General features: G+C 33.8%; 1 protein-coding gene across 1 annotated transcript; it reads left to right on the top strand.

Moving 5' to 3' along the window:
* The first annotated feature begins 4,112 nt into the window (after nt 1-4,112).
* On the top strand, nt 4,113-15,170 carry LOC121241913 (cycloartenol synthase 2). The gene is made up of 19 exons (XM_041139768.1): nt 4,113-4,321; nt 4,798-5,035; nt 6,803-6,988; nt 7,204-7,293; nt 7,455-7,649; nt 7,750-7,834; nt 8,606-8,772; nt 9,864-10,052; nt 10,453-10,566; nt 10,707-10,829; nt 10,947-11,069; nt 11,144-11,242; nt 11,431-11,487; nt 12,727-12,773; nt 12,885-13,028; nt 13,622-13,799; nt 14,260-14,340; nt 14,603-14,686; nt 14,832-15,170. Exons 2-19 carry the CDS (start codon nt 4,838-4,840, stop codon nt 14,943-14,945), a joined length of 2,274 nt encoding a protein of 757 aa, XP_040995702.1. The 5' UTR covers nt 4,113-4,321; nt 4,798-4,837; the 3' UTR covers nt 14,946-15,170.
* The last annotated feature ends 2,285 nt before the right edge of the window (nt 15,171-17,455 follow it).

Below are 17,455 nucleotides of genomic sequence, written 5' to 3' on the forward strand. Positions count from 1 at the left end.
AGGTCAAGTCCACTGATCCCCACACCAAGTCTACTGCCCTCTAAAAGTTCTCCTACCTTGCCTCTTTTCACTTCCACGGCATGTTGTGATGAGGCTGAGTGGTTTTGGTAGGGAGATGAAATTACGTTGAGCTTTGATTGCCATTTTCATGTTAGGGGAAGGTAGGGGAACTTTAGTGTGATTTTTCTAACTTGTCATTGTAGCAGTTGATAAATGGTCTAGTCTTGGGATAGAGGAGAGGGAAGGGTCTTGCCATCTTGCAACGTGGGTCTGAGGAGAGAGAGGGAAGGTCTTGTAGTGTGATTTGGGATGGAGGAGAGGCAAGGATCTTGCCGTCTTGCAGCGTGGGTTTAAAGAGAGAGAGGAAAGGTCTTGCAGTGTGATTTGGGATGAAGGAGAGGGAAGGGTCTTGCAACAGGACAAACGAAAACTAAAAAAAGTTTTTTGCCAACTTAGCAGCCATTTACACAGCCCTTTAGGCAACCAACTGTCTTAAGCATTTTTCATAGATGATTTAATATTTTCAAATCTCAATTTAATTTTTTTAAATCTCAAAACAATAATAATATTAAAAAATAATATTTTAAACTTTCATCTAATTCCAAAAACTTTCATCTTCCCTCTCTCTCCTCCCTCCCTCCCTCTAGCTGTACGCCTCTCTCCCTCTCAATCTCTTTTCTCTTTGGCTCATCCCAGCGCCGCCGCTCGCCGTTGCCGCATCACCACCAAAATCAGTCACCGGCAACCTTCCCCACACCGATCTCCTCCCCATAGACCTCTCTCTCTCTCTCTATCTCTCTCTCTCTCTCCCCCTCCGCTTGTGAAGCTCGTAGCCGTCTCTCTTCCTCTCCCTTTGATTTCCCTCCACCACACTACTGTGAGCAGCTCCTCCCTTGAGCTTCGACAACCACCTTTTCCCCACGATGCAGCTCCCCGATCTGCCTCCCTCTCTCACGAAGCCTTTCTCTATCTCATGGGTTCTTGCCGTCGTACAACCTAGATCTGCTGCCTACAGCCCACAACGCCATCACCAGCCCTCCACAGCACCTCCCCTGCTCCTTCATGTCCAGTCGTGCCTCTACCTCTCCCTTACTTTGTTGTATGGTGATTTTGTGATGATTTACGGTGAGGTTGTGATGTGCTTATGTTGCTCTCCCTTGCTTTGTTGTGTAGTGATTTTGTGATTAGCAATGACAACTTTGATTTTGTGATGATTTACGGTGAGATTGTGTTGTGCTTAGGTTGTTTTGAGCCTGCGAGGTTGTATTGAGGAACATAAGTGGAAGAAGGAAGTGTCAAACAAAACTACTATTCTTTCATATTCATCCATCGATAGACTCTTTTTTTAAGTATAAAGAGATATATATATATATATATATATTCTTCTTCACTACTATTCTTTATTTGTTGATGAAACAATTTTTTGTCATTACACGTACTAATACTAAATTTCTTAGTTGTACTGATAATATCACCATAAGTGTAATTATCATAATTAAAAAATATCGAGATATCAGTAAGTTCATCCTTAACTTTATGAGCAAATAAATGAGGTAATTCATCAATAAATTTTTATTTCTAGTAAAGCTTATGACTATCGTCCATTTATACATACATATATATATATATATATATATATAATATACACATACATACGCGCACACATTGTAGGTAATGTGATGGCACAATGTTAAAGGGATGAGATTTTGCTCTCAATTTGTTGCACAATCCATACATTCAATATGATTTCGATACAAAATAATATATATAGTTGGAATTAGACATGATATTGAGTTATTAGGTGAATGAATTAATCAAATGACTAATCGAATGAGTGACTCGTATACCATTAAGAAAAACTAAACTGGTGAAGTCTGATTTTTATTTTAACATCCATTTGAAAAATAAAGGGATAAAATTAGATTATTTTGCGTCGAATTAATCTAACCGATCCAAATAATTAAACAGGTTAAATGAATGGCGTAAAGTTATCCTGCATAATAAATGACTAGTTCTAATAATTATAACTCAAATCGAGTTTGGGTTAAGTACTCGTACATAACCCGAACCAAACTAATCAGAGTTTAATTACCAATCTAGACATTGGTCCTGCTCATATCCCTATCTACCAAGTTACCACTCTTTCAAGAAACATTTAAAGCTAACATGTAAAGTTCTTAGGGTGTAATAAAGAGTTATCTTCACTTTTTTCTTTGTTTTTTTTCAAAGAAGGCGAAGGAAAATAGGGAGAGCCCACAAAATTTATTGCTTGATTGGATGAAATTAATGGGATTTCCAAACGTCAAATATCTCTTCTTCGTTCAATTAATTGAAAGGAACGGAAAAGAGAGTCAGTCCCATTCTACACCTTTTCTTTCCATCACTCAAAAAAAAAAAAAACTTTGTTATAGATTATCTTTCATCACACATTACATATATTTTAATTTTTTTATTAAAAAATTATTCTGTTACTATTTACTACTCAACACCTCATATTTTATAAAAAAAGATGTAGGTATGGGATATGAGAGTGAATAGTAGCTAATGTATAACATTCATCCTTTTTATTTTATTCTTACTAAACTAATTAAATTATTTTACTCATCATCTATATATCACACATCTGTTAAGAAAAAAATAAAAAAATTATGTATAATGTATAGTACTGTCGGGATGATGAATATAATTTTTCTTTTACAAATATTTACTTTTCATTGATAGCCTAACTCAAAACGAGATTATTTAAAATTTTATTTAACTTTAAGAATTAAAGTGAGTGAAATAGATGCATAAAAATAAGTTTACCAAATCTACCGAGCTAGCTATTTTGAAATTTCACATGGGTATTAGCAATAAAATGTTATTGATAACTCGAACTTCGATTAAAATTTCCTAGAACTCTTTTCAGAATACTAAAGTCTGGAATCTCAAAATGAGTCATATAAAACTCAAACTCCACTTTAATGTGACCATATTTAAGGGAAAAAGTAATGGAAGAGATGAACGAGAAGGGATCGTAGTTTGCATGACACAGCTGCGAAGAGAATGGTGTTATAGAAGTGGATGACACAAGCAATAGCAGCTCTCCGAAATTTGCAAGCGATTCCAAATAAAAGACATGTGCTCTTTAGATAAATAAATAGTTTTATCTTATCATATAGTTACAATTTTTTAAAATTTTTAAATTAAATATAATAAATAATTCAACATTTTTAAATCTTAAAATAATAATAAAATTTTAATAATATTTTATTCAATTTTTAACTTTTATCTAAAATAATTTTATTTCATCTCACTATTCAAATGAGACCTTATTATAAGAAGATTCTTTTAATAGAGTAATACTGGACACAATCTCTAAATGTACAAATCCTGTAAACTCTTTTTAAAGAAAAGTAAGTTCTATATAAAATTATAATAAATTTTTAAAGAAAAGTTATAATATTTTATTATTTAATTGAAAAATATTATTTATAGTTACAAATTTTACTCACATCATAATACTTGCCGAGGTGTCGACTATTGAAATGTTAAAAATTAAGAAATTCTAACTTCTAAATTCAAATTAAAAAAGAAAAAAAATAAAATTAATCTTTTACTTAATACGTGTAGTGTTGTGCCTAAAATTATAATTACATGTCATATTACTCTTAAGTCTCTAATATATATCATTGTTTCTATAAAAGAAAATGGTACACATATATCTATTTTCACAATCTTTAAGATAAATTTATTTAAATGAGAGATATTTTTATAAAATAATATAATTTTATAAAAATATCTTTAATTTAAAATATAATTATCTAAAAAAAATTGTAGATTAATCGTTGCATCGAAAGTTGTTAATAAATGGAATAACTATTTCAAATCGGCACAAGATGACAAGTTTGATACTTAACGTATAATGTAATCATTCGCATCATGTGTTGTCATGTGCTTGTCACCAATTTAAATAAAAAAAAATTTTAAATATATTTTATTAATTCAAAACAATTTATATTTACAAAATTAAACTTTGGAAAGCTCATAAAAAGTCTAATTCAGGGGTGAAAGTGTAATTCTGATGTTGTTCAGCTAGTTTGGAAATTCGTCACAGATTCATTCACTTCTGGTTCAGGCTTTTTGCATGCTTCGCCTCCCTCCCTCCCTCCCTCCCTCCCTCGACTTCGTCGCTGGCAATGCTCTAAATTAGATTCTCCGTCCTTGTTCGTTTCTCTGTTTTTATTAGAAGATTGCCATCTTTTATGCATTTTCTCATCATTAACGAGCATCACTTTTCAAATCTCGCTCAACAAAGTAAGCAAATCAGCATCTGCTAAAGGTACTTTCCCACCCCTTTGTTGTTCCGAATCCTTAGATTTTCCCTTTGTTTCTTGGAAAAGTTGGACTGAATGATACTGGATGGTTATACTTTGATTGTTATACTTCACCATTTCTAAGCATTTTCCTCTCTCTCTCTCTCTCTCTCTCTAATTTTCTTTCCTTTATTTATTTTCATTTTTTGTTTTTGATTCTTAGCGCGGCCAGTAATGTCATGAAATTCTCTACTTTGCTCCACCTCATCCTCTTTCTTGACTTTCACGAGAGCCAAACTGTTAAAATTTCTCGCTTGCTTTCTTTTTCGCAATTCTGTGAAATAATGTCATGAAATTCTGTCTCTCTCTCCACACGCGTACACATTCTACTTTTATTTACTGAGAAAAAAACGTTCTGATGTTCTCTCATCATCGTTTTTTTTTTCAATTTTTGTTTGCCATTTATTTTCTCTGAAATACTAGAAAATTGAATTTCCCTCAGTTGCGTTGCTGATTTGGGATCATTGCGCGATAAAAACATAATGTGGAAGCTGAAGGTCGCGGAGGGAGGGAGTCCGTGGCTGCGGACGGTGAACGATCATGTCGGTCGACAGGTTTGGGAGTTCGATCCTAAGCTCGGATCGCCCGAGGATCTGGCCGAGATCGAGAGAGCTCGTGAAAACTTCTCCAGGAATCGTTTCGAGAAAAAGCACAGCTCAGATCTACTCATGCGGATTCAGGTATCCATATACATATATTTGTGCATGTTTAGGTATTAGTGTCGTTGAGTTTGATTGGGTTAGATGTATATCGATACTGTGACTGCTTGAAATGTATTCCTTTTGAAGTTTTGCATTTTCATAACTTGAAGTGAATATAAATTTGCGCTATATCATTATCATAACATTTTAAATATTTTTTTTTATAATTAAGAAATGTCATTTATTTTAAATACTGAAGTATGAATGTTTTCCTTTTTTCCGATAACTTATAGAGATTTTCTTTTAATCAATAAGTGAAGTGAGTGGTTTCTGTTTGTGTCTGGGGTTTGATTGAGACCTATTTCGGGCTTCAAGGTTGCCAAAAAAATAAAAAATACGGGCTTCAAGGTTGAGAGACAATATGAGGTACTTGGTGGTTAATTGATTACTACTAGCTTTCTTATTTTTTTTTTTTTTAATATGATAAAGAATTGTGTTGCTGTTGGATTTGGCTGTCCAAATGGCGTGACAAGTAGGTCAGTTGATTCCAGAAGAGGAATTAATTGTGTTGTCTTGGTTAGATGAGTTTGCATGAAAGCTATTTGACAATATTTATAGAGTCAACAACGACTAGTTGTACAATACCATTACGATTCAGTCTTCTTGATTGTGTTTTTTTATTTCTCATAATCTGTTGCAGTTGTTCTTAGCATTATTCTAAAAACTTTAAGTTCTAACATCCATTTCCAACTCTTTTTTATTTTTTACTTTTGAAATAATTCAGAAGAATCTCTTCATTCCTTTATTTTTTTTAGAAAAACTGTCACTTCATAATCCAGAACTCTGAATTGTTGTTTGTAATTATATAGTATGAAAACCAGGTCTGTCAATATGCCCTAGTATGTGTCCACATTCAACCAGATTAATCGCCTGTTATCCATTGAAAGTTAATTTTCTCAAAATGAATCGGACTTGCTAATCTAATTAAAGACGAGAAATTAAAAATATTTAGCAGATAATTTATTTTTTCTTTCCCTAGTTGTTTTTAATATGTAATCTTCCTGAGTTGTTAATGATAAGAAAAAAATTTTGGTTTTAAATGTAATGGGACAAGGTGCCCAAGATCAATCCTTGTAGGCTAATCATGCAGGTGAGTATTACCCAGTACAGTGTGGACCTTTAGAATGTAGCAAAAAGTAAATTTACTCTAAGCAGTGATGTACACATTTTGGCCTGCTCTATGTCATACCACAAATTAAATAATCAACAGATAAAGAGGTGATCATCGTATTTTGTAGAACAAGGAGTAAATTTACTAGAAAAAGGAAGGCAAGAGTAAAGGACCCAGTGTAGGCGGAGGTACAGTGCAAACGTATTGTAAGGGTACAAAAGGATATCTTCAAACCACAACCTACGAGTAAGATCTAAGAAATGTGATGGCTGTCGCCATGTAATTACTTGGATTGAATGTTATTTCCTTCACAGTTTAGGTTTTGTGAGAAAAGGGAAGAACATTCTTTGTTTTTATTCTCAGGGATTGTGGGAAGACAAAAACCAAGTAACATCTACGGGGCTGTGTACAAGAAGGTTGTTAATCGTTCAGTCTTTTGGGACTGGATTATTTATTAATTATTCAAATCCAGTGAATTAATCTGTTTAATGATATAACTAAATTTAATTCGCATTATTCTCAAAGAGCTATCAACTGAATCAGATAACCAGCATGACATGAAAAGTCATGTATTGATTTTTTAATTTTATCGTTTAATTTTAATTTTTGGGCCTTTTTTCCTTCCTAAAATTTAGCTTGACAAAGAGAACCCACATGGTGCCATTCTACCCCAAGTCAAGGTAAAAGAAATAGAAGATATTACGGAGGAAATGGTGACAAGGACATTAAGAAGGGCTGTAAGTTTCCATTCAACAATCCAAGCCCACGATGGACATTGGCCAGGTGACTATGGTGGTCCTATGTTTCTTATGCCTGGCTTGGTAAGTGCTAATCTTGCTACTGGTGCCTTGTTTGTCGTGGAAGATATTTTGGCCATCTTATAAATTATATGGCCAGTGAATTGTACAATTATAATTGGATTTGCCTTCAGGAAATTTGTGAGGGGCTTCAAAGTACATATATTCTTTTTACAATTTGTTATAGGGGACACGATCATGTTAGTCTTGACATATTTTCTACTCATTTAATGGATCAGGTAATCACTCTGTCCATCACTGGAGCGCTAAATGCAGTTTTATCTGCAGAACATAAAAAGGAAATGTGTCGTTACCTCTACAATCATCAGGTAAGGATCATTTATACAGTGTTAAAGAACAGCTTATCATACCTTTTCGCTATATTTTGTAAGCAGTTTATTACTTATTTTCAGTTTTTTGTTGGATTGTATCCTTTTATAGTCTTGCACTTAGGTCAACAAATTTCTTATGTAAAGTTATGTATTTGCAGAACAGAGATGGTGGGTGGGGATTACACATTGAGGGACCAAGTACCATGTTTGGCACTGTCTTAAACTATGTTACATTAAGGTTGCTTGGTGAAGGACCTAATGATGGAGAAGGAACGATTGAGAGAGGACGTAAATGGATTCTGGACCATGGTGGTGCTACTGCAATAACATCGTGGGGAAAGATGTGGCTTTCAGTTGAGATCTTAGTCCTTTATCCCATTAGTTTAAACAGTGAACTTGATGTTTGCTGGTACTCTGGGGCGTTTAGTTTAATTCCTGTAGTCTTGGTAATAGGTGCTTGGAGCATTTGAATGGTCTGGCAATAATCCCCTTCCCCCAGAGATTTGGCTTCTTCCTTACATGCTTCCTCTCCATCCAGGCATGTTCCCATTTTTTAAATTGCATGTGATTGCCACATAAATTTCGCTACATTGATCAAAGAAAATAAGTGGGTCCTACACTTCTCTCCAACAAACAGTTGATTACTAGAGTTTTACTTCTGAAAGTCACGCTGATTAAGGATATGAATGTTTGGATCACCATTAATTTGACATATTGTAGGTGCTCAGGTTCATATTTGGAATTTTCATTTGGAGTCGAGTAAGTTTAATGGCTGTTTGTTGTGCTAGTCTCCCCGGGGGTTTAGGTTCCATGGTTGAGTCCTAAGGGCTCTGCTGTGGGCTGGTTCCCCCGTTATTAAAAAAAGAAAAAAGTTCAATGGCTGTAAAGAAAATGTCCTTGATTATATTTTAACGATATTGCAATAATGATGATGATGGCCAGTGTTTGGTAGTTATGAAAATGATGAGAATTTATCAAGTGAATTGAGCAATGAAAATGATAATTTTAAAGTGAACAATGTCTATGAATTATCTATTGATTGATTCTCTCTCTCTTTTTCCTTTTTAAATACTGGATTCTGTTTTAGCAAATTCTTAGTGATATGACATGCACTTTCTTATTTGTCACAGAATATATGTGACTGTCCTTAACCTATATGGTTATCATTTGCTTTTGCATCATACGGTGATTCTATTGTGTACAAATTTCTAATGTGAAACTTGGTTTATGAGTGCCATATATAAACTGTTTAATATTTTGCACCAAATTATGTGAAAGGGAGGCAATTAATTTTCTCTCCCCTCTGCAGGAAGGATGTGGTGTCACTGTAGGATGGTCTATTTGCCAATGTCTTACCTATATGGGAAGAGATTTGTTGGTCCAATCACGCCAACTGTTTTGTCCTTGAGGAAGGAGCTTTATACCGTTCCATATCATGAAATAGATTGGAATCAAGCACGCAATCTATGTGCAAAGGTTGGTCAAATTGTTGTGTTGGTCTTCTCAGACCCAAACGTGTCATGTCTTTGGACTTTGCTCTTCAACTTTCATTGAGAAAACTGGGAAAAAGCTTTAATGAAAGACAAGACATTTTTCAATTTTATGTTCCTTGATAAGTCCTTATAGAACAGCATCAAATTGTGAATTGAAGCTAATACTATAGACATTTTTCAATTTCAACCCCAACCCTATTGTGATTCTCCCATGGACTCTGAGTTTTTGACTATGGGTTCCACGGCAATTCTATCTTTGAATTGAAGCTAATACTTCTCGCTAATAGAATGGAAAGCCTAAATTTTGATGTGTTTAATAACCAATTATTAAGGTTTTAGGATAATGAGTGGTTTATTATGGTATCAGCACAGATGTACTAAGTTTGAATTTGGACTCCATATTATAACACCTAATCAGTTATATAACCCATGCGTTCGATCCCATTTATGAGTGAAGCATTAAAATATTAATTAAATGATTAAATTTATCTTCTCTCTTCAAGTTTAAGCTTTTAGAACAATTGATACTTTTAACACGTCGAATCAATAGAATTTCACCTCTTTCATTTTTATGTACCTTTTTTGCTTTTTTTTGGTACTTAAGTTAGAGGAGCAAAATATTAGGAGTAACTCGACGACCATTCCTTTTCACTTTTAGCTTGAGTTCCTAATTTTAAGATGGTGCAATGCTGTTGGTACTAAAGTCTTGAACATTCTGTTCATAAAATTGCCAGTGATTTTGAAAATCATTAACTCAATGATCATTTAATATCTTTGGTGGTCCTTTCTTTGTACCATGAGAACTACTATGTTAATATCGAGGTTCTGTATCCTGTTTTATTGTTACAGATTTCAGGTACTGCGATGACCTAAACTTTATGGTTTTGGGTATCCTGAACACCAAGCAAATTAGATACAGCGGAGACTTCATGCTTTGGTTCTAACAAAATTCAAAGGAAAATAAAAAACGCATGCCTGTTGCTAATTTTGCTGGTATTAACAGCTACCAATATATAATTTCATTCTGATAGTGCTATGCTGACAAAAGGATGCATTGCCTTTTTTTCCCCCCAGGAAGATTTGTACTACCCACATCCGCTGGTGCAGGATATACTCTGGGCATCTCTTCACAAGCTTGTGGAACCAGTTTTATTGCACTGGCCTGGAAAAAAATTGAGAGAAAAGGCTCTTTGCACCGCGATCGAGCACATACACTACGAAGATGAGAATACTCGTTATCTTTGCATAGGACCTGTAAATAAGGTATTTTGCCTCGAGAGCACTCTTTCCGCATTGAACTTTCTATCTGTTAAACAGGAGGGTGAGTTTATTGCTATAAATGCTGGCAGTTATCTAGCAACTATACTCGTAAAAAAAGTTATCTAGAAACTATGAAGAGACAATTACTATTGTGAAATTATACCAATTATGTTGGTTCTAATTCATAATTTGATCATTTAAATTCTTTTAATGCCTTCTCTGTGCCCATTTACTCTCCGGTCCTATTATGGATGACTCTACGCTGTCCCCTGTTTTTCTAATTCTCCCATTTTTCTTCAATGATTGTGGTGTTATTTGTCAGTACTCTCTACCCATTGGGTTTCTTTCTCCTCTTGCTTATTTCAATTTGAGAGGCATAGTTCAAGGTTTCTCTGATTTACAGGTGTTAAATATGCTCTGTTGTTGGGTGGAAGATCCAAATTCAGAGGCTTTTAAGATGCATCTTCCAAGACTATACGACTATTTTTGGATTGCTGAAGATGGCATGAAAATACAGGTCCATATTGTGCCCTTGTACAAAATTTTTAATTGCTCTGTAGGTAATATTTGAATGTCTCGAATTTGACTCAGCTGATAGACAAAATCCAAATGAAAGTGCATGATGAAGCTAAACTAGACACGATGACTTTGTTGCAGGGTTACAATGGAAGTCAATTGTGGGATACTGCTTTTGCTGTTCAAGCAATTATTTCAACCAACCTTTTTGAAGAGTATGGTAAAGCTCTTGAAAAAGCACATATGTACATAAAAAAATCGCAGGTGATTCCTTTTTTGTCATTTGTTGAATTGTTTCTTTTTGTTGCTATGGGCTTCTAAGAACTGTCAATAATTCAAGTCTTCCCCTTCTTTGTTGCTTGGTTATTCTCTGGTTTGAAGGTTCTAGAAGATTGTCCAGGTGATCTTGATTTTTGGTATCGCCATATATCCAAAGGCGCTTGGCCTTTCTCATCAGCTGATCATGGATGGCCCATCTCAGACTGCACAGCAGAAGGATTGAAAGTAATAGTCTATTAAACTCAAAACTATGCAGTTTACATATTTGTTTATAACTTTTTTTTCTTTTTATATTTCAGGCTGCTCTTTTATTATCTAAAATCTCCCCGGACATTGTTGGTGAACCATTAGATTCAAAGCAATTTTATGATGCTGTAAACGTCATTCTCTCATTACAGGTAATTTGGGTCCTGATAATCTAGCTAAACAATTACACCGGTTTGCAAATTTCTATTAAAAAAATTAATACTCCCTTCTTTGCAATTACACTGGTTTGCAAATTTTAATACTAGTTTCCATCTGTGACAGTGTCAATCATTGTGTTAGAGATAATTTCTGATAGACTTTTTCTTTACTAACAACACAGAATGCAGATGGTGGCTTTGCGACGTATGAGCTCACAAGATCCTATAGTTGGTTAGAGGTAGCCTCCTTTTAATGTTGTTTAGTAAAGTTTCAGTTTCCTTATTGCACGGTACTGTATTTTACTCCGTTGCAGGGAATGTGCCCTATAACAAGTTTGCCTTCAGATGTCCCCTTAAGCAGCATAATGTTAGGATGTGTTTACTGTAAACAATACATGAAGGGCCTTCGTTTTGTTCTTCTTACACATCTAGAAGTTGTGGTCGTCGTCATGTTGACATCCTCTGGCATATATTCATTTAATTTACTTTTTTGGGTTCTTGGATATCTCCTCTGCCACTTCCACAATAATGTGCTTGACTAAGATCCCTGTTTTCTGCCATCTTCTCCATTTTTTCAAGCATGATAATGGTAAACTACATCTTATTTTCAAACACTAGGTGGATGTTGAAATATTTCAGTGTGTGTGTGTGTGTATATATATATGGATGAAAAACGCGAGTTAATGCTTATCCATATTTTCCCCCTTTGTGTCCAAGTCTCAAGCTTTCAAGTTTATTTACATGGTTTCAAGTCTTGAGAGCTGAAACATTAAGTGAAATTAGATATGATCATACTCGGGGTCGGTGGACAATTGTTGATTACTGTCTTTTTTGTGCTTCACTGTTGAGTAGCTTCATGGAGGAGTCCTGAAATCTTGTACTCCCTCCTTTCCATTTAAAATGTGTTGCTTTATTTTTGGGAGTGTTTCAGAATATGTTTACTTTCTAGAGGTGAAAGTACTTACCTTTTCCCATGATGCACCTGTTTTTCTGTGTCTTTCTTTTTTGTATTTGTTATTGAGTTTATGACTTTTGTGAGAGATGCCAGACACAATCGTCTATGAAAGAAATGAACCTCCCTTTTCACAAAAATTACACATTATTATGTAAAGATGGGACTAAAGACTCTTTTTTTATATAAGTAAGATTTCTAGTGAAGACAGTTTCATTGAGACCCTTTTTTTTTTTAAAAGTGAAGACACTTTCATTGAGATCTATGGCACTGACAGGCATGCAAACAGTTCATGGAACCTGTTATGATATGCAGATATTAGAAGAGCATATTATAAATCACCTAGCATAATCATACTGGAGGAATCAGGAAAAGGTTATATGTCAACAGCATTCCATAAAGTGTCATTAGCTTACCTTATTAGTCATTTTGTAGAATACATTGCAACAAAATATGTGCTCTATCTTTAACCATGCTGTAGATCATGGAAACATGAGCCTATTTCATTGTTTCTTTGTATTGTCAGTTGATCAACCCTGCAGAGACCTTTGGGGACATTGTAATTGATTATCCGTAAGATCTCCGTGCCTTGACTTATATTAGTTGTTATATACCCTTATTAGTTGTTATATACCCTCGTTAAGCTAAATTTTATGTTCATTAACGACTTTAATGGCTGTTTAGATATGTGGAGTGTACCTCGGCAGCAATTCAAGCTTTGGTATCATTTAAGAAATCATATCCCAAGCATCGGCAAGAAGAAATAGAGCTGTGTATCAAAAAGGCTGTTACGTTCCTTGAAAAGATACAAGCATCAGATGGTTCATGGTTTGCTCCCGCATCTATTAATCCATAGCCTTTGTCTTAATTCTCTTTTGGTTTATCAGCTTTGAGATTGCTTTCAATGCTATGCAATCTTTCAAGTAGAAATATGGATTTGCTTTCAATGCATGCAAGATTTTCTTACTTAACTTGTTGAAGCATGTAACAAGGCATAGGCCAAGTATACAGGTAGTATACAACTGAGAACACCAGTTACAAATTAGGAGCTTGATGTAGATACAAAAAATAATGAAAACTAGCCCCAGGAAAAAACAATAGCAGAGGCCCAACGAAATAAAGTATGATAATAGAAGCATCTAAGTTCATCCAAACACTAATAAAAAATAAAAAAAAGTTCATCCAAAGAGGAATCTTAAACTTCGACCATTCCTTCCAAGCCAAATGCACACCACATAAGACAGAGAGTAATCATTTTTCACACAGCAGTAATTTGGGGACTACCATGTGGACCTCTCCAACAAGCTAGGAAATCCACCACCCTCCTAGGCCTCACCCTTGCAAGTCCAACCTTGTTAAAGATCTCATCCCATGTTTCTGTTATTTACTTTATCGGGTACATAATTCTAATATCTGAACAGGTATGGTTCTTGGGGTGTTTGCTTCACCTATGGTACATGGTTTGGAGTGAAAGGGCTGGTAGCTGCTGGAAAAAACTTCAATAATTGCTCCAGCATTCGTAAAGCTTGTGATTTTCTTCTGTCTAAGCAGCTTCCTTCAGGTGGCTGGGGAGAGAGTTATCTTTCATGTCAAAACAAGGTTAAGTTTATGGCTACATCAAATAACTTTTCTTGTCAAAGGGCATGCATGATTTGAATTAATTGATCTTTAGTTCTTTCAACTTCGATTTTTAACTAGTAAAGGTTTCTCTGGAGTGTGTGAAACAACTGCAAGTTAAACAAATTTCTGAGAGTTAAACTGAAGATATCATCTTAAGGCAAAATAATAAGTTAATAAAGTCAACTGAATAGTTCCACCTATTTAAGCCTTTCAAGATGACGGAGAACAAGTTGTTAACCAAATTTGAAGATGTTATATAAAATGCGTTTTTCTTTTTCAAAATGTGGAATATGGACTTTAACTTGATTGAAATTGTTCTCTATAAGTTGAATCTGCACAAAATCCCACTATTCTTGGGTCAGAGCTAAAGTTAATGGTTGATGCTCATATTTCTTTCTAGTTCATATCCACCATTATTCTAAGTGCTTTTCTTTTGCAGGTGTATACGAATTTAGAGGGCAACCGATCTCATGTTGTAAATACGGGATGGGCTCTGTTGGCACTTATAGATGCTGGACAGGTATCAATCCATCTAGTTTTACATGGTCACCTTTTCTATATTGACATTGTATTAGGCAGCTTGTGATTTAATGGCTGTTCTCGATTTATTGTATGGAATCATTCAACTTCTTCAACCTCTTTAACTCCGTGTGAAAATCATTGGTTTCCAACAACTTGGAATTCCTTGTGAGAATTCAATAACTCAGATTTTTATCTGTCTGCTCATAAACACATCTTGATTAGTCTTATTTCTTGGGTGTGAAATTGTTTTGTTATACCAGGATGAGAGAGACCCAACACCACTGCACCGCGGAGCTAGGGTTTTGATAAATTCTCAAATGGAGAATGGAGACTTTCCTCAAGAGGTAACTCAATAATGTATTCCATATGGCAAGTTTTGTTTTGGATTATTATTTGGATGGATAAAATCAAATGCTAGTGAAAACATACATATATTTTCCGGTGCCAAGTTCCTGTCCAATGCCCACTTTTATACCTTTCTTATCACAGGAAATCATGGGGGTCTTCAACAGGAATTGTATGATCACCTATGCCGCCTACCGGAACATTTTTCCTATTTGGGCATTGGGCGAATACCGCAGTCGGGTACTGCAGGCTCCCTAAACTAACATTTGCCATTAACTTGAAGTGAGGAAAATCTTGATCTGTTTTAAAAGCTACTGGATGATATCACTTAGCTCCAAATTATTTTAAGCCAGACGGCATCCTTAAATTCTTGTTTTTGTTTTATATGATGTTGCTCCATGTTTGGACTCGAGACTTGGAACCGTTGCCCTCTTCGTCATGGCCTTTCAAAAATAATTCAAAGAGCTCATGGTTGGTATACTAGATTTATACTATAGTATCTAATTACAAGTTATCATATTATAGTATTACATGTTATTTTTAGTGTCTAATTATTTGTTATTATATTATAGTATTACATGTTATTATATTATACTAATGTCTAACTTATTTATAACTTATTTCTATACTATACTTGTTTCTAGTGTCTAATTACATGTTATTATACTAATGTCTAGCATACTTCTAACTTAATTATATACTAGACTTTCTAGTGTCTAATTACATGTCATTATACTTTAATAAATTAGTATATGTGTTATTAACTTATTATACTAGACTTATTTAAATATTAGTGTCTAATTTATTTCTATACTTGATGATATATGATATGTTTACATATACTAAACTATCATTTGTCTATTTATATTATAATTTAAGTATAGTTGCCTATATAAGCTGCAACTAAAGTTGCAAAAATAAGAGATTGAATACCACTTCTAAATAATCAAGTAATATGATAGGTATAGGAACCACTGAAGGTATTAAAGAAACAAGAACAACTACTAATTCCTCAGCTAATATATATTCAAAAAGTCGAAAACTAAGTGATAAGGGTTTTGTAAAATCTTCTAAGATATTAATGGGTAAAAGGATTGGAGTTGGTTTAATGTATTTACTGAAATAACCTAATCTTTTTTTGTAAGACCTGCATAGAAATATGCTATTAATGTGCGTAAAGCTAAAGCAACGGTAGTATTTATATTATTTGTAGGTGCGGCTAATTTTTCATGAGGTAACTGTATGATTTATCTAAGGTAAAAGAGCACCTGACCAATTCAAAACAAAAATAAATAGAAACAAAGTTTCAATAAAAGAAACCCATGGACTGTATTCTTCTCCAATATGAGTTTTGCTCACGTTTCGAATGAATTTAAGGACATATTCAAAGAAATTTTGATTGTCACTAAGAATTGATTAGTTGTCCAGTAACAAGTAAGACTAGTAGATAGTCTTCGATGAAAGAAAGGGAACAAGCAAGTAATCAAATAAGAATCAATATTCATGATGCAAACATAGTTGTATTAGGCCCTTTGGGTCTTTCGTGACCTAATTAAAATTAGAAAGTCGGGGCATGTAAAGACAAAATGTATAACCTAGTTTCGCACGTATAATAATTTGTTCATAATAATATATTATTGAATTTAACTATATAAGTTCTAATTATATAACTATATTAATATATAGGATAAGTATATAGATAAATACATATTTTTATAATATATGTACAATATCGGAGTTGGATTTAGAGTTGGAGTCAGATTTGGAGGGAAAAGTCGAAGTCGGAGTAAGAGGATAAAGTCGGATCAGATCGGAGTTGGAGTTGGTCCAACGACACCTTCGACTCTGACTGAAAAATTAAAAAAATCCGACTCCGATTCCATTTTTTCGGAGCTAGAGTGGAGTCGAATTTTTGAATTTTTGCTCAGCCTTAATCTCTACTAGATACAACTAATTAAAATGAAGATAGATTAACTTAGGGTACGTTTGGATAGTGAGAATACTTGAGAAGTGTTGAGAATGTCTGTGAATAGTTATGAGTAGAGATTGGAGTGAGTTTGTGGGTCCCATTGAGAGTATTTTGAGTTGATTGGATGTGTGAAGTATGTTAAGTTGTTGACTTTTGGATAGGCAGTTGAAAAAGGTGTGGGTCCCATAAATATTATAGTGATTTTATTTTTAGTAATAAATATTATAGTGATGTTATTATAGTGATTTTATAATATTAATAAGTATTGTAGTGATTTTATTTTATTTTTATATATAATAATGATAAATATTATAGTAATTTTATTATTTATTTATTTATTATAGTGATTTTATTTTTTATTTATATATTATAGTGATTTTATTTTTTATTTATATATAATAGTGATAAATATTATTGATTTTAATTTTTATTTATATATAATAATGATAAATATTATAGTAATTTTTGGAAAGATTTTGATATGAAGATAGTTCATTACGTTTGACATATGAAATATTTCTAATAGTACAAAAATATTTGAAAAATGTTGAAATATGTTGACTACTCAAACGTAGCCATAGCCATCTTATATCATGGATCTAGTATTTCTCACAAGCACTCAAAAGAATTAGAGCATGAGACCTATATGCTTCCCTGTCCCCACCACCATCACTCAACCTGGGGTTTCTTATCACTCCTTTATTATTTACCCTTCTTGGTTAGATTTATTTAATTTAAGGGTTCCTCTTAACTGATAAATCAAGGCACAAATGACAAACAATATAATATTTTTTTAGGA

Source organism: Juglans microcarpa x Juglans regia, chromosome 8D (genome assembly GCF_004785595.1).
Source record: "Juglans microcarpa x Juglans regia isolate MS1-56 chromosome 8D, Jm3101_v1.0, whole genome shotgun sequence".
Taxonomy (NCBI): Eukaryota; Viridiplantae; Streptophyta; class Magnoliopsida; order Fagales; family Juglandaceae; genus Juglans; species Juglans microcarpa x Juglans regia.